Here is a 16,664-nt window from a genome sequence, read left to right on the forward strand (position 1 = left end):
TCCAGTATCTACCTGGCACCATACACTTAACTGCTATACTTTCCTTACAGCCAATTTCATTTTCATGACCATTGTTGATTCAATGGTCAGGTAAATTTGGGGGCTTGTACATGTCTATTTAAGTGTTTAACTATGAAATTGATAAGTTTAATAATGAGTTATCCTAAAATGACTGGATTTTTTGGAGGCTCCATAAGTATATGTTCCTTTGCCCTAAATTATTTGAATTCTAAAGTATAATGATATCTAATGCCTGAAAGTATTAACGTCACTCATATAAACATACTACATCCTTTACCTTTGTTCTTCATTCTAGTTTAGTTTAGGGTAAGGCAAAAAGAGAATGAAGAATATGGTGCATGATTTTAATGAATCCCCATTTCTCATTACAAACTAGCTTCATTTATTCACAACATTCATTAGGTACATACTGTGTGCAAGCTACTATGCTAATTAAATGATTTGAGAGTTTAAAAAACCTTACTTGACGCAGGGTTGCCACAAACCTCCAGTTTGTAAAAAAAAATTCAGTATCTGAAACACAGTAAAGTGAAGCACAATGGAAACAAGTATGTCTTGTAAGCATAGTTCTGTGTAATACGGACGACCTTAGACCTACAGAAATCCCTGTGAAGAAAGGAAGATTGCTTTATTTTCACTAGAGAATATTTAAGAATAAATGTGAGCTTGCACCTTGTGAGAGGAAGTCAATTAGGTGTAGTCCAGATTCCACTGGAGCTCGTGCTATGACCTCGAGCAAATCACTTAACCTTCCTGGACCTCTTGTTTCCTTTCTGTTTTAAAATTCCGTTAGACTAGAGACCAAATAGCAAATAACTAAGCTGAAATAAGAGGTATCTAGTATAAACCCTTAACTTTGAAGAGTGCTGTGAAAGTAATAGCTTTCTGTCACAAAACACTTAAGAATACAGGCTGAATGGTACTTTTTTATGTTGAGATAAATTTTTATGTTGAGATAAATTTAGATATTTGTAGTTTCATGTCTTTAGGTTTTCAGGTTTCAGATATTGAATTTGGTTTTGGCATTGTCGTCTGTAATACTGAAATTTTTCTGTCTGAGATTGCCGTTCATTGGGAAGTAATATAAAGTACATATAAAGTAACATGTAATGAGCATAATTCTGGTGAGGAATAATTGTGGAATCAAAATGGTTATCCCCTTCTTCATTCTTTCACCTGCCATGAAGTCAGAATCCAGAATTACATTTATGTTCCAAGGAATGTAGCTTGTCAAAGGATATACTATGAGCTTAGACTCTTATAACAGAGTAAAATGAACAGTGATCAGGAGAGGTAAATGTTAAAGATATTACTTGGTGGTTATACTCAATGGAAATACTAGAAACATTAAATATGCCTTTATGCTGTGCTTCCTTAAACTAAAATTTTTCTTTATCAGGAGGAGAGAAGCAAAGAGTAGCCATTGCAAGAGCCATTTTGAAGGACCCCCCAGTCATTCTCTATGATGAAGCCACTTCATCATTAGATTCAATTACTGAAGAGGTAAATGATGATGAATACACAAATCTCTTCAACTCACAATGCTTAATGTTCTCCTTGGAAGTTTCAGTAAAATGCCTACATCCTTTTGGATTTTGAATGAACTTTAGTAGGAGGTGCTAGAAAAATACCTAGCCCTCTTTCCCCAGATAGCAAGTGTTGATGGTAAGAATGCCAGCTTGTTAAGTCCATTTGCAAACGTGTCTCCTTTTGGAACTGTGTGACACCTCGTATTACCCTTGTATCTTGCAAAGCTGTAGAAATTGCCTAATCTGCTGACAAAGGGAGAAGGTTTGTCTTTCTGCAATTGCTACTCAATACTCATTAAAACAAGTCTGTGAGTGGTTGGGACACAGTACACACCAGGAAGCCCTTTACTTCTCTTGGAGCAAGTCACTAAGGTGCAGGTATCAGTTTATATTCGTTTCACAGCACTGAGGTGTTGTGACACTGATGTCATGGTAACAACATCTTTGTATTAAATACCAAAGTCGTGAATGAATCCCCTTGACCTACAGCTGCAGACCGGCACATGCTATTTGTCAGTTGCTTCTGTTCAGCTACATTTTACTTGAATACGTAGTAAAAGCCTGGTGTTGAAGGATAAGCCTAAGTCCAGTTTCATAGCACGTATGACATAATATTTGCACATGGAATTAAGATTCAGGGCACACTATTCCATCTGCCCTGTGTTTAAAACAGTTTAATTTCTAAGTGAATTGTTTAGCATAAGGATTTGTTATATTTACGGGGGCCCTTGAACAGGACCAGCGTAAGAATCTGCATATGAGAACTTTTTACTTAAAAATGTGTCTTCCACATTTACCACAAACATCACAGATTTTCTTAGAATTGGCCCTGTACTAGTAAAATACAAGGTCTTCTTTTCCTGGGTAACCATCTACTCTTGGTAATTTCATTTCTTTCATAAATACAGTGTTTAGAAATATGTGTAGGAAGCTATTGGTATATCCCCATCCCCCACACTATTTCCATCGAGCTAGCTGTCCTTGGACCCAGGTTTCCAAGTACAGCTGTGTATATATACAACTCTCTTACACGTTACAGGCAGTAAATAAAAATGGATTTTGCAGACTACATTCAGAAGTCAGAATGCTTTTGAGAAAGAAGCTCCCTCAAGTTACATATACACAGTTGGCTGTTTCATCCTTTCTGTCCTGAGTTTGAACTAAGCATAGGCAAATGCTCCTCATTTCATTTGGCTCTCATTGGCCAAATAAGCAGCAGTGTCTCTGGATTCATCATCATGGCTTATTTGTTTGTTTTTAAGTATAGAAAATATGCACCATCCCCCAGACTTTGTAATTTAAAGAAATGGTGCCCATGTTAAAGATCATTTTTTCAATGATAATGTGGTCATGTCTGCTTTCCCTTTTTGAGTGATTTTCTTCTCTTTTTAGTTAATTATTCGATTAGGTCAAATGTTTGATAGTGGTAGGAAGTTTATATAATACAAAATTAATTGGCATTTTGTATGTTCTGTAAGGAGTGTATGATTAACTTGCATTTCCCTAGTAGGCAGATCTTTTTCCCTCCTATTCTTGTTGTCAACCTTGCAGACTATTCTTGGTGCCATGAGGGATGCAGTGAAGCACAGAACTTCTGTTTTCATTGCACACAGACTTTCAACAGTGGTCGATGCAGACGAAATCATTGTCTTGGACCAGGTGAGACCTTGAGCTTCTCAGTTTACTGCGCGGAGTTGTTACAAACACAAGGAACTTAAGTGTTGTTTCTAAAGAGATACAGGCTTTGTGTTCTCTGAATGAGGTTGAATTCTGATGGCATTCTGTTTTTATCTCCTTTTGATAAGAAATAATTCAGGCTACATCCAAGAGGGAATAAACTGTATTAGCTCATTCTTTATTAAAGTATTAAAAGCAAAGTTAGACAAGGAAAGCATTAAAACCTCATGATAGAAGCAGGTCTTAAAGGGTGTGTGTGTGTGTGTGTGTGTGTGTGTAAAATAATTTTTCTGCATTCGTTTTTGCTCTGTACAGAATCTTTGCTCAGTGTCATTACTGTATTTCATATTTTCATTGTCCTAATAGCTGTGCATACCCTTGTCTAAAACAAGATTATCATAAAATGGTCATTTCCAAGCATGCCCATTTTTATTTTACCTTTTTTCTCATGGGGAAAGTAAGAAAATGGACAGCCTGCTTTGTCTCTTCTAAGGGAATTGCTATAAGAGTGTTCTAAATAAATCAGAGTACCATATTATGATTGGCACATTTGAAAATTGTAATAGTTTTCCTTTTCTCCTTTTTGTAAGTACTTCTCCCCACCCCATCCCCATCCTTGATATTTCTAACATTGTTCAGTTTTTCACCTCCCATTCAGACTTTTTTATGATTATCTTTCCCTGGTAGTAAATAAGCATTCAATTCTTTATCATTTTGAAAGCCTGAGTAGTGAGAGTTAAGGCAGAAGAGGCATTCTCATATACTTTCTATATTGGATTATTGAGAGAGACTTTTTCACACCACTAAAATTTCTTATGCGGTGTTCAGTTCTGTGGTGTATATATTAGGTTGGGGCAAAAGTAATTGCGGCTTTTGCAATTATTTTTAACCTTTTAAGCTGCAATTATTTTTGCACCAACCTAATATATTTCCTTTATAAGTTACCTGTGTACTTGAGACCCTACGTCTTTTCTTGGTTTGTGCATAAATGCCAACATTCATTAGTAACCTGATTTTTTTCAGTATGATTGTACCAGTATGTCTTAAATGGGAAATATTGTAAATATACTTTATTATTTCATTGATGTCTAAGAATCTGAAATAAAATCTGCTGTTTTGTGCTTTTTACTAAATTTTCAAATTGTATGCAGTCGTGCAAATACAGCCTTTTATTATAAATATAAAAAGGCACGTGCTTACCTTCCTCATGCCATGGGGCTCACATTATCTGTAGTTAGATCACTGCATTGCCACCTGGGCTTTGGATTCTAACGAGCTAATTTATTAATGATTACAGCACCTGTATCTAAAATGTCTTTATAATTTGATGAGTCTATAATTGCTTGATTATGAAGATCACAGATTATTATTTCCCACTAAAACTAATATGATTTCGTTTGTTCTGTCAGCAGTCTCTTGTAGTATTAATGTTAAGTCTAAGTCTACATAAGAAGTAGCATTCCCAAGGCCCTTCCTTACTCCCCACAGCCTGGTGATTACCTCTTCCCAGCGTTTGCAAGAAGCTATGTGTTTACTTGTCAGCAAATTGAGTCAGGGAGGCTCTGAACACAGGAATATTACCAAGCAAATTAACAAAGAGGAGAGAGATTAACCAGTAAAAACACTAGGCCACAGACCATCTTTGTGCCGCTGGCTCCAAGAGCCTTGCCAACCGGTTGTTTATTTCTAGTACTATTATTACTGCTTCCTGCAGCAGCAAAAAAATTGGAGGATTCTTCTTGGGAAAAAACAATAGTAAAGTCTTTGATGTCGGTCTTACCCATTGTATGTATGTACCAAATGGGAGAGGTTATTCACAAATAATATATCTGATAAGAGGCTAATATCCAAAATATATAAGGAACTCATACAACTCAATAACAAAAGTGTGAACAATTCTATCCAAAAATGGGCAGATAACATGAATAGACATTTCTCCAAAGAGGACATACAGATGACCAACACACATGAAAAGACGATGAACATCACTGATAATCAGAGAAATGCAAATTAAAACCATAATGAGATATCACCTCACACCTGTCAGAATGGCCATCATCAATAAATCAACAAACAAGTGCAGGCGAGGATATGGAGAAAAAGGAACCATCATACACTGTTGGTGGGAATGCAGATTGGTGCAGCCACCATGGAAAACAGTATGGGGGTTCCTCAAAAACATCTTACGATTTGTGACAACATGGATGGACCTAGAAGGTATAATGCTAACTCTATTCACTGAAAAGGCCTAGAAACAATGAGGTCCAAGTAGGTCTTGGGCACTAAATGCTGTTTCTCATTAAGACACATGATGAACAAATGATAAATTTAGAAAGTCACATTTTTCAACAACCATTGTAATAATTGATTTAGGTAAGCATCATCATTGGTTGCTCAAATCATATAGTGAAAAAGAATTAGAGAATTAGTTTGAAAGTTTAACCTATAGATTGCCTATTAATTACAAAGAGAATAAGTACGTTTAAATTAGAGAAATCTGGTAGACACTACCTTACCCAAATGATCAAACTTAGTATCATTAATTGTAGAGCAAATTGATATGTACCTCCTGATGTAATGTACTGAGAATACATCATCACCTATATGGTATTTCTAGCAGAAACATTTAGTTTGGATCTAATAATCAGGAACAGCTAGACAAATACAACGTGAAGGGTATTCTTTAAAAAAAAGCCTGGGGCTGGCCCGGTGGCTCAGGTGGTTGGAGCTCCGTACTCCTAACTCTGAAGGCTGCCGGTTCGATTCCCATACGGGCCAGTGGGCTCTCAACCACAAGGTTGCCAGTTCAATTCCTCGAGTCCCGCAAGGGATGGTGGGCAGTGCCCCCTGCAACTAAGATTGAACACGGCACCTTGAGCTGAGCTGCCGCTGAGCTCCCGGATGGCTCAGTTGGTTGGAGCGTGTCCTCTCAACCACAAGGTTGCCAGTTCGACTCCCGCAAGGGATGGTGGGCTGTGCCCCCTGCAACTAGCAATGGCAACTGGACCTGGAGCTGAGCTGTGCCCTCCACAACTAAGACTGAAAGGACAACAACTTGAAGCTGAACGACACCTTCCACAACTAAGATTGAAAGGACAACAACTTGACTTGGAAAAACAAAAAAAGTCCTGGAACAGTACACACTGCTCCCCAATAAAGTCCTGTTCCATTTCCTCAATAAAATCTATAAAAAGAAAAACAAGCCTGGATGTTTTAAAAATGTCAGTGTCACACACACCCACAAAGACTCGGAAACTTATAAATTCAATGTGTTGATCCTGATTGAATCCTGGATGGAAAAAATACATATAAAGAACATTATTGGGACAATTGAGAAAATATAGACTCCATGTTACATAAATTTCTTGGCTGTGATAACGTATTTCAGTCACATAGAATCTTCTCATTTTTAGGAGATACATGTTAGCGAAATATTTAGGGGTGAAATGTAATGATATCTGTAATTGATTCTCAAATTATTTAGCAAAAAATAGTGTAAACTTAGAGGATGAAGAGAGAGAAAGCAAATATGGAAAAATTGACAGTCGCTAAATTAGGAGAAGCATATGCACCTTCATTGTTCTTGCAACATTTCAAAATTTAAAATGAGGGTGGTAAATAAATACTGAACAAGCAGAGAACAAGAGGTTTTGGAAATGAAACATGTTATTACTTAAATAAAGTCAAGGAAATTTCCAAAGAGTAGAACAAAGAGAGAAAAAATCAAGAAAAGATAAGAAAACGAGAGAATTGGTCTAAGACGTCCGACATCTGACTAGAAAAGGGGGAGGAAATGATCAAATAAATAATAATTCAGGACTTCAGCGTATGAGCTTCCATATTGAAAGGGCCTACGGAGTAACCACCACATCGAATGGAAAGAAAAGACCAAAACCACCAAGACACATTATCATCAAATTTCAGAATTTAAGATAAAGAAACTAAAAGCCGAAGAGGACTATCCAGAGGGGAAAATTGAACTAATAGATTACCAAATATAGTTGATTATGAGAAAAGTAATATTCAGTCGGGTTTTATGATTCTGGAATAAAGTTTAGAGAGCATTACCAATAGTGACACTGAAAATTAAGCAAATGAAAACAAGGTAGTTACTGAGTCCAGGAAGAATGAAAAATTATATGGGAAAATAATTGAAATCCTAGGACCTACTTGGCTCAATCGGTAATACTTAACGCAGTCATTAATAAGGTCGCTGAATATTAACTTAAACAATACTTATGATATAACAAATGACATTAGGAGACTGAGGAATGAGGCACTGGAAATGTGAGATAGTATGAGTGTTGAATCGCCTATGTATATGTGATGTAAGTAGTTGCCATTTACAGAAAATACCACCTTAAAAAAATGTTACCTTCCTTTTCTGCCTTCAGAATGAAAAATTAAGCATTAAAATGTTATTTGCTTTAAGTGAAGTGATTTTATAGTAGGGAGTTTCATAGCTTTTTGCTTGTTCACTGGACTGATAGCTCAGCAGTGAAGAAGGCATTCCTACTTCACTTTTACCCGTTTACACTATAGATCAGCAGTTGGGAGAGGTGTTTTAATGAATGCAAATCTTCAAAACCCTTCAAAGTCCTGAGATATGTATTTGCTATTATTTTGCTGGTACTTGACCTTTCTCTGTGTCTCTCTTGTTTTTGCTTTTTAGGGTAAGGTAGCTGAACGTGGTACCCACCATGCTTTGCTTGCTACCCCTGGCAGTATCTATTCAGAAATGTGGCATACACAGAGCAGTCATGTGTTCAGCCAAGATAACCCCAAATGGCATGCAAAGAAAGAAACTATGTCCAAAGAGGAGGAAAGGAAGAAACTCCAGGAAGAAATTGTCAACAGTGTGAAAGGCTGTGGAAACTGTTCCTGCTAAGTTACATGAGGCGTTTTCTTTTCTTTTTTTTTTTTTTTTTTTGACTTCACATTTGCACTGAAGCAGAATTGTTTTATTAAAAAAAAAAAATCTTACATTCCCATTATCTATACTCCTTCTTTTAGATAAGATGTGTTTGAAAGGGGATTTGAATTTTACTTCTTTCATAATCTATTTAATGTGGTACCTATATTTATCCCCAAATTATTTTCTTGTTACTGCCTCAGTTATGCTCAAATCATCATTTTTGTTACTATTTGGCTTTACCCCATTTTTGAGGCCTGATAGCCGTTTCATATCCATAACCAGATGAATCAGATTGGTTTCCAAATTTTTGTAGTTTTTAAAACCTCCTTTATGCTGATAATTTAGATGGAAGGTCTGTTTTTTAAGATAAATAAAAAAGAGGACAATGGGGTTCATTGTTTCTCTTTCCTCGCTGCTCCCACAGAAATACTTCAATGATAGATACCTATACTTATATCTTTTAAAGTACTTGACACTATATACCTTTTGGAGGAAAAACCTTAATTCTCATGTTTGTATGTAGAATGTCCTTCATCATTAACCAGCATTATAACTATCATCTAGTGGTGGGAATTTTATTTTTCCACCAAAATGAGGCATTGCTTTTGTTTTGGACAAAAATTTATATATTTCTCTTTAAAGACTTATAAACGCTGATGTAATTTGAGAGTTGCCATACTGGGAGTGATGGAAAGAGCTTAGGAAGCTAATTGCCTTTCCTATTTCCATCTTAAATGCACTGATTTGTTGTCTGAAGTTATAGAAAGAAACAACTAAATGAGATGTGTGCATTGCACGTGTGTGTGTGTGTGTGTGTGTGTGTGTGTGTGTATACTCACGTGTATAAAGCAACATTCACTTAAAATGGTGAATCTTTAGGTAACTAGGACAGGGCTCGATGATCAGGGCTTTAATCTGGATTGACACTTCAGAATTACTTTATTAAAAGATCTTCCCTTCCCTTTTCGGCAATTTAAATTGCTGAACGAGGAGGAACACAAATGAAATAATCAGGTTTTACCTGCTAGAATTAGTTACTAAGATGTTGGTATGTATTCACTTAGAAAGCGCCTTTTATAATTTGAATTTGCTTTAATTTGGTAGTAATCATTCAGTTTGAAAAACTGTGTAACTAATGACCAACTACATGACTGTGTGTAATGAGGTTTTATTTCTCAGAATAGGTCTTAAAGTGTTTATTTTACTAGTTTATGGTTTTAATGTGTTTTAAATGATAATTTGGAATGGGTGAGACGGATGGTGTTTTCTGTTTTACATCGTCATTGGTAGGTGGATATCTAAACTTATCTAATTCAGGTGTACAGTTTTGTTATGTAAAGGCAATTTGATAAGTAGCTTGAAGCCACTATCTCACAGTCTTTGACTCCTGAGTAAGTAGTACACTCTTTCTTTTGAAGTTGTAGTTAACACAGATGGGTAATCAACTGCAAAATGGGTTTTTATCTTTGGACATACCTTCCTCTGAAGCCACAGACATTAGTGCTCTTCTAAGGGAAAAATAAAAGCACTTCCTTTGAATAAATCACCTGTGTTACTAGAAATGTGGTCAGTCTAGATAGAAATTTTGCTTCTGTTAGTTCCCTCTGTACATTTCTAATGATGCTGATGGAAAAGATTTAGCTTAGTTGCATAATCAAGCAGGTAAGAATGACGTAACCATTAGTAATATTCATTTTGATTGTGAATAAGTAAGTGATCCTGTGATATGGGAAACATTTAGTCAAAGAAGGATAGGAATATTTTTAGGGTGGGGATAATTTCCCCACTTAAGTGATCTGAAGCAATTCTTTTTCACGCGATTGGAGGTGTTTTCAGATCATTGGGTCATTATGGTCATAAACCAGTGTTTTCAGCTAATAAAAACTTAAGTTACCTGAAACACATAGTTTTTGTAGGGGCTATAAGTGAGTTAAATATTTTTCTCTTAACATCATCTTAAGATGGTTCCATACAGTGAAATAATAGATGAATTAAAATGAAAGGAAAGCTTTTTAGGATGATTCACTCAGAAGAAATTACAAGAAAAAGGACATTTATTACAATTGCATTACATTATTACATACACAAAGGATAAAGTGTATACATTTCTAAGTCAGAGCTGCAACATAATTTTTAGTGTATTGGGATGAATAACCTACAGTTTCGTAATATGGGCTCTGAAAATGGAGAAAGATGATAGGGTTTCGTTTCTTATATTCCATTATTTTAAAGATTAAAAAATTTGCTTTCTCCCTAAGGGAATCCCAATTTACAAAAATTAAATTGAAACCAAGGTAATTTGGGATCATAAAAACTGGGCCAGATGCCTTCTTGGAGGTTTTTATCATAGAAATATCTTGGTGAGCAGATGGGCTCATTTGGAAATTGAGGGTCATTTCTTAGACTCAGAAAAAAGCCTTAGCATTTGGATAAACCCAAAATATGCATTTACTTTTCCTCTGTAGGGATTTTTACCTTAAAATAAATATTTTGCCTTTTCCCTTAGATATTGACAAAGTTCAGTTTGTGAAGATGGCTAATTTAAAAATATGTTTTGCATTAAAGGCGAGATATTTAAAGATGATATGATTCCTTGTTTCTGGATCGCTTTGCCCATACTGCCATCTTGCTCCTATCCTTCCTAATTGGTGGATGTGTCTGTGTATATTCATAACTCTCTTACCTTGTAGCTTTATCATGGCACATTCTGTTGTGGATTAGTAGTTGGAAGCATTTCAATATGTTTGCAATGGCAACTTTCTTAAATTATAGAAAGGCCCCTTCTCTCCCTGCTTTGAGTATATAGATTTGGAATGTAAATGGTATATTAGGTGACAATATTAAGTCAAATAAACTAGTTAAAACTGATTAGTTAAGACAAAATGACTCAGTGAGAGAGGCCCTTTACGACAGTTTTATTGTTATAGCAATCTGTGCAGATAATCAGTACTAAATAAACAATATATCTTTGTAACTGGCAATGGGTGTCCCATTGAAGCAGTTCTTTTCTGCAGTGCATAGGGAGAACTGATATTTTGCCATTGACACACTCAGAATAAGTACAGATAATTAATGGTCACTCTGGGAGTGTGGCCTTTTGCAACCTTTTACAGAAGGTGAAAACTTGGAATTGTCTCAGAGAGAAAGTAATTGCTTGCAGAGCTTATAATATGGGTAAAATGGTAGCAAATTATACTGCTTTCACTTAGAATTAAGCTGTCGTATTTTTGATGACCAATCAGTGAAAGGCAACATTGTGTTGCTCCCAGTTTCTCAGCTGTAATGATCAAGAATGAAATCTTTGGGGTGGAGAAATGTCTTGACAGCAAGCCATGCATTAAACTAGCATTTTGACTAGCTACGGGGAGTTGGATTTTAAGTATGCATTCTAATTACAAACAGGTTGGAACATTTTTTGGTTTAAAAAAGGCAGTGGGTTATTTCTATATTTCCTGTTCTCACACAGTGGTGGTAGAATGTTTTTCACTGATGAGTTTCTATTTAATGTCTATTTCATAAAATAAGATTTTAGCCTTGGAAGGAATTTAGAGGTCCTTTCATACAATTTCCTCATTCTACAAATGCGGGAACTGAACTTCAGAAGAAGTCACTGAACTTGCTAGAGGCCAAGTTGAAATGAAAATCCTGGTTCCTGGCACCCAGTCCATTTCTCTTTTTGCTGGACCATATTTCCACTCAAAAGTTATGTTCAAAAACGTAGTTGACTCTTGAACAAAACAATCCATGTATAAGTTGATCCACATAGTTCAAATCTGTTCAAGGGCCAACTGTGTATTGAAGAGTGAAATTCCAAGAGTGGTGAAGTAAGAAGTTCAATGGATCCTCTCTCTAGCGAAAGAACAATTTAACTAAAAATTATCTTTTTAAAAAACAATCATTTAGTCTCTATAAATTGTCTAAAGAGCATATAGCAAATGGGGAAACATTTATTCAAGAAAACCTATTGAATCTCAATAAGAACAGCGAGAGTCTGGGGCATTTAAGGAATTTCCAACACACTCTTCACCCCATGAGGTCTATGTTACAGAAGTTCTACCCTGGGTGCTCTCTTCTGGCAGGTGTAGTGAAGATGTTGAGGAGGGTAGGGCTTCCTCTTTCCCCAGCTCCCACTGGGGCTATGGTTTCACCCCCTGGCAGAGGTAGCTGCCTGCATTTCTCTCCCCTCCCCTCCCCAAACCCTGTGGTGCAGAAACTGTTCCAGGTAGACACAACCAAGAGGACTGCAGATTCCTTCCATCCTCAGCCCTCACTCTTAGGGTGGACACACTGCTCCATATGTACGCTGCAAGTACTGGGGCCATGATTTATTTCACCCCAGCTGACTCAAATGTTGGAGGTTTCACTCAAGGGGAGGAAAACTGAGAATACCAGGGACTGCCACCAAGCCCCAATGCCCAGTTGGAGAGTGGCAGTTTCACTCTGGAACCCCAGTGCCCAGCTCTGGTTCTTTCCAAGGCCACATGTATGTGATGAGGGCAAAGACTTCCCCCGCTCCATCTCGGGACTAACTTCATTTGAAACAGAGCATGGAGAACTCCATCCCTAAGGACATTATTAAAAACAATGGAGATCTTGGTGGAGAGCATTTAGGAGGAGCTATGCAAGCAGAGCAGCCAAGTTTAATAGAACTCTACAGGGAGCCAAAAAGAGCCCTCCTGGGAGCACAGTCAACTTGGGGTTGAAAAAGTTGTGTGCATGTGTTGGGCCATACCCATTTAGGAAGATCAATGTAGAATGTGGGACAGACTTAAAAGCATTTCCCAACACTTGCAAACCCATCAACACAGGGCAGAAGCTTTGCTGGCGAAAGAAACTTGACCAAACACTGACCAATAAGTTGCTCTGACCCAGAAGTGACAGCTAGAAACACAGGCTTAAAAATAAAATCACTCATCCCTGGCAATCTGGAAGACGGTGCATATGTCCAAGGCCATGCCCTCTCAGAACACAGAAAGAACCACTACGCTACTAATCCCTGCTGAGCATCAGTCAAAAAGTAAACTACCTGAACTATGTTAGCAGCCACCAAGCACACACATCCAATGGTAAAGATTAAAAATGGTACTGACCAATAAGTACCTTATGCTGACCCACGTGCAACCTTTAGGTAGCTACAATAAAAGACGGAGATAACATCAGGCTGCACACTTCAGGAGAAATAACCAAGCAAACTGATCCCCCAGAGGAGGGCGGTCATTATCCATAGTTGTTACAAGATTCTGTATAAAATGTCGAGCTTATAACAACAAATTATAAGACATGCAAAGAAACAGGAAAGTGTCACCCATACATGGGGATGGGGGGAGCAGGCAATAGACACTGCCTTAGGAGAGGCCCACATGGTGGATGTACCAGACAGAGTTTTATCAATAAAGAAATAGAAATTATTTTTAAAAGAACCAAATGGAAATTCTGAAGTTGAGAAGTACGATAATTGAAATGGCAAATTACTACAGGAGCTCAATAGTATATTTCAGCTAGCTGAAGAATCTGAACTTGAAGATACATCAATAGAGATCATGCCATCTGAAGAACAGAGAGAAAAAAATAATGAAGAAAAATAACCTCAGAGAAATGTGGGACATAATTAAGTATACCAGCATATTCATAATGGGAGTACCAGAGGAGAGGAAAGGAATGGGGGGAAAAAATCAAACGGAAATGTCTAAATTTGATGAAAAACAATCTACACATCAAAAAACCTCAACAAACACCAAGTAGGTTCACACAGAGCTCACACCCAGACACACGATAGTCAAATGTTGAAAGCTAAAGATAAGGAGAAAGTCATGAAAGCAATAAAAGAAAAAATTATCACATACAGGGAAACCCCAATATGATTAACAGGTAAAGTTTCATCAGGAACAGTGAAAGCCAGAACACAGAGGGATGATATATTCAAATTGCTGAAATTAAAACTATCAACCAAGAATTTTATATCCAAAACTGAAGATGTTACCAGATAAGTAAAAAAATCCATTGCTAGTAGACCTGTATTGTAAAACACAAAGGAAAACATTCCTTCAGGCAAAGGAATCTAAAACCTAAAAACTTCTCAAGTTGATTAGAAAGCAACCACATGAAACAATATGTGTATTATTCTTTTGTTGGGGGTGGAAACAAAGGTGTCTTGGAGTATGGAAATGGTACCAGATGATATCTAGAATCCACAAGAACAAGTAAAGAGAGCCAGAAATGGTATATAAGATGGTTAATATAACAAACTGAATATATACCTGCTGTCTAAGATGTTTTAGATGTTTAAACGATCATATAAAATATAGCTGTACCATGAGGAAGCTATGCAGTGTTCTCTCCTGAGCTTGAAGCCGGCTTTTGGTGGTGTGTCCGCAACTGCCTTTAGCCATCAATGATTGTTCTCTTCCTGGGAGAATAAGAGGGAGAGGACGCAGTCTGAGTGATATATATATATAGATAGATATAGATACAGATATTTATATGTTACAAACTCAACAATACATCTACATATCTGTATTGTTGAGTTTGTAACAGATGTAATATGTATAACAATAGCACAAAAAGGTGGGATAGGAAGGAGCTATATAGGAGTCAAGTGTCTGTATTTCACTGGAACTAATCAGTGTAAATATGAAGTAAATTCTAATAAATTAGGATGTATATTGTAAGCCCTAGAACAACCACTAAGAAAATAACTCTAAAAAATATACTTAAAACATTAGAAATATCAAAATGTTACACTACAACATACTGACAATAGAAAAGAAGGCAATAAAAACGAAACAGAAAAAAAGACATGAGGCATAGAAAAAAAATCAAAACAGGAGATGTATACCCAGCCATATCAATAACATTAAATATGAATTAAATCAAAAGGCAGAGATTGTCAGATTGAATGAAAAAATATCTATCTTGATTCAACAGATATGCTATCTATAGAAGAAGCACTTCATATTCAAAGATACAAATATGTTGAAAGTAAAAAAGATGGAAAGTGTATATACTATGTATATACTATGCAATCACCAAATCATAAAAGAGTTGGAGTGTCTATACTAATATCAAACAAAATTAATTTTTAAACAAATGTTACTAAAGATAAAAAGGGACATTTCATAATCATTAAAGATTCAGTCTGTCAGGAAGATAGAACAATTTTAAACATGCATATAAGAACCCATCAGGATAGATGAAACAAAAGCTGAGAACTGAAGGAAAAAATAGAGAATTCAACATTAATAGTGGGAGATTTCAAGGCCCACATTCAATAATGAATAGAACAACTACGCAAGCAATGAAAGATCAGCAATGAAATAGAAGACTTGAATAGCAGAACACACATGCTGCACAAGTGCACATGGAACATTCTTCAGGATAGACCATACGCTGGGACACAAAACAAGTCTCAATAAATTTTGAAAGATTGAATTCATACACAGAATGTCTCTGGCCACAATAAAAATGATATTAGAAATCAGTGATGTAGAAAAGTTGGAGACTCCAGAAGGAAATTAAACAACACACTTTAAATATGGGTCAAAGAAGAAATCACAAGGGAAACTAGAAGATACTTTGAGATGAATGGAAAAAATGTGTGGGATGCAGCTAAAGCTGTCAATAGAGGTAAGCTTCTAGCTGTAAATGCCTATATTTAAAAACAAAGGACGTCTCAAATCAATAACCTAACCTCATCGCTTCTCGGCCTTTTGGCTAATATCAAGTGTAGTACCTGTTCTTATCAGTTTAATAACCTAATCTGCTTTGAGAAACTAGAAAAAGAAAAGCAAGCTAATCCCAAAACAAGCAGAAGGAAAGAAAGATTAGAGCAGAAATTAGTGAAATAGAGAGAATAAAATCAATAGAGGAAATTAGCAAAACCACAAGTTAGTTCTTTGGAAAGATCAACAAAATTGTTTCATATTTTAACAGACTGACAAGTAACAAGATAATAAAGACTCAAATTAGTCAAATGAATGAAAGAGTGGATCTCACTACCAATCTTACACAAGTGAAAAAGATTAAAAGACTATTGACAACTGTATGCCAACAAATTAGATAACTGAGATGAAATGGACAAATTCTTAGAAAGATACAAACTACCAAAACTAACGTAAGAAATAGCCAAACCGAATGGGTCTATAGCAAGTAGAGATTGTTACTTATCAAAAAACTACCCACCAAAAAAAGCCGAGGTTTAGATGGCTTTACCACTGAATTTTTTCAAATATTTAAAGAAGTATTAATACCAGTACTTCACAAACTTTTCCAAAAAATAGAAGAGGGAATTCTTCCCAACTCATTCTATGAGACTAGTATCCTGATGGAAAAACCAAAGACATCACAAGAAAACTAGTGCACTATATAGAGATACAGATATCCTCAACAAAACACTAGCAAACTAAATCTAGCAACATTTTAAAGGGATTATGCAGCATATCCAAGTCCAGGGATGCAAGATTAATGTAACACCCAAAAATCAATGTAATACACTGTAGTAATAAAGGACAAAAAATATCATTTTA

The 16,664-nt window shown here is 36.2% G+C and overlaps 1 protein-coding gene and 2 pseudogenes across 1 annotated transcript in view; all 3 read left to right on the forward strand.

Moving 5' to 3' along the window:
• ABCB7 (ATP binding cassette subfamily B member 7) overlaps nt 1-9,724 on the forward strand; it is a 52,381-nt gene extending 42,657 nt beyond the window's left edge. Inside the window, exons 13-15 of the mRNA XM_033107660.1 lie at nt 1,421-1,524; nt 3,102-3,209; nt 7,900-9,724. Coding sequence (XP_032963551.1) covers nt 1,421-1,524; nt 3,102-3,209; nt 7,900-8,115 — 428 coding nt within the window. The 3' untranslated portion in view covers nt 8,116-9,724. The remainder of the gene's footprint in view (nt 1-1,420; nt 1,525-3,101; nt 3,210-7,899) is intronic.
• Nucleotides 9,725-14,389: 4,665 nt separating this feature from the next.
• Nucleotides 14,390-14,586, forward strand: LOC117030537 (uncharacterized; annotated as a pseudogene).
• Nucleotides 14,587-15,832: 1,246 nt separating this feature from the next.
• Nucleotides 15,833-15,940, forward strand: LOC117030502 (uncharacterized; annotated as a pseudogene).
• The last annotated feature ends 724 nt before the right edge of the window (nt 15,941-16,664 follow it).

This window comes from Rhinolophus ferrumequinum, chromosome X (genome assembly GCF_004115265.2).
Source record: "Rhinolophus ferrumequinum isolate MPI-CBG mRhiFer1 chromosome X, mRhiFer1_v1.p, whole genome shotgun sequence".
In the NCBI taxonomy this organism is placed as follows: domain Eukaryota; kingdom Metazoa; phylum Chordata; class Mammalia; order Chiroptera; family Rhinolophidae; genus Rhinolophus; species Rhinolophus ferrumequinum.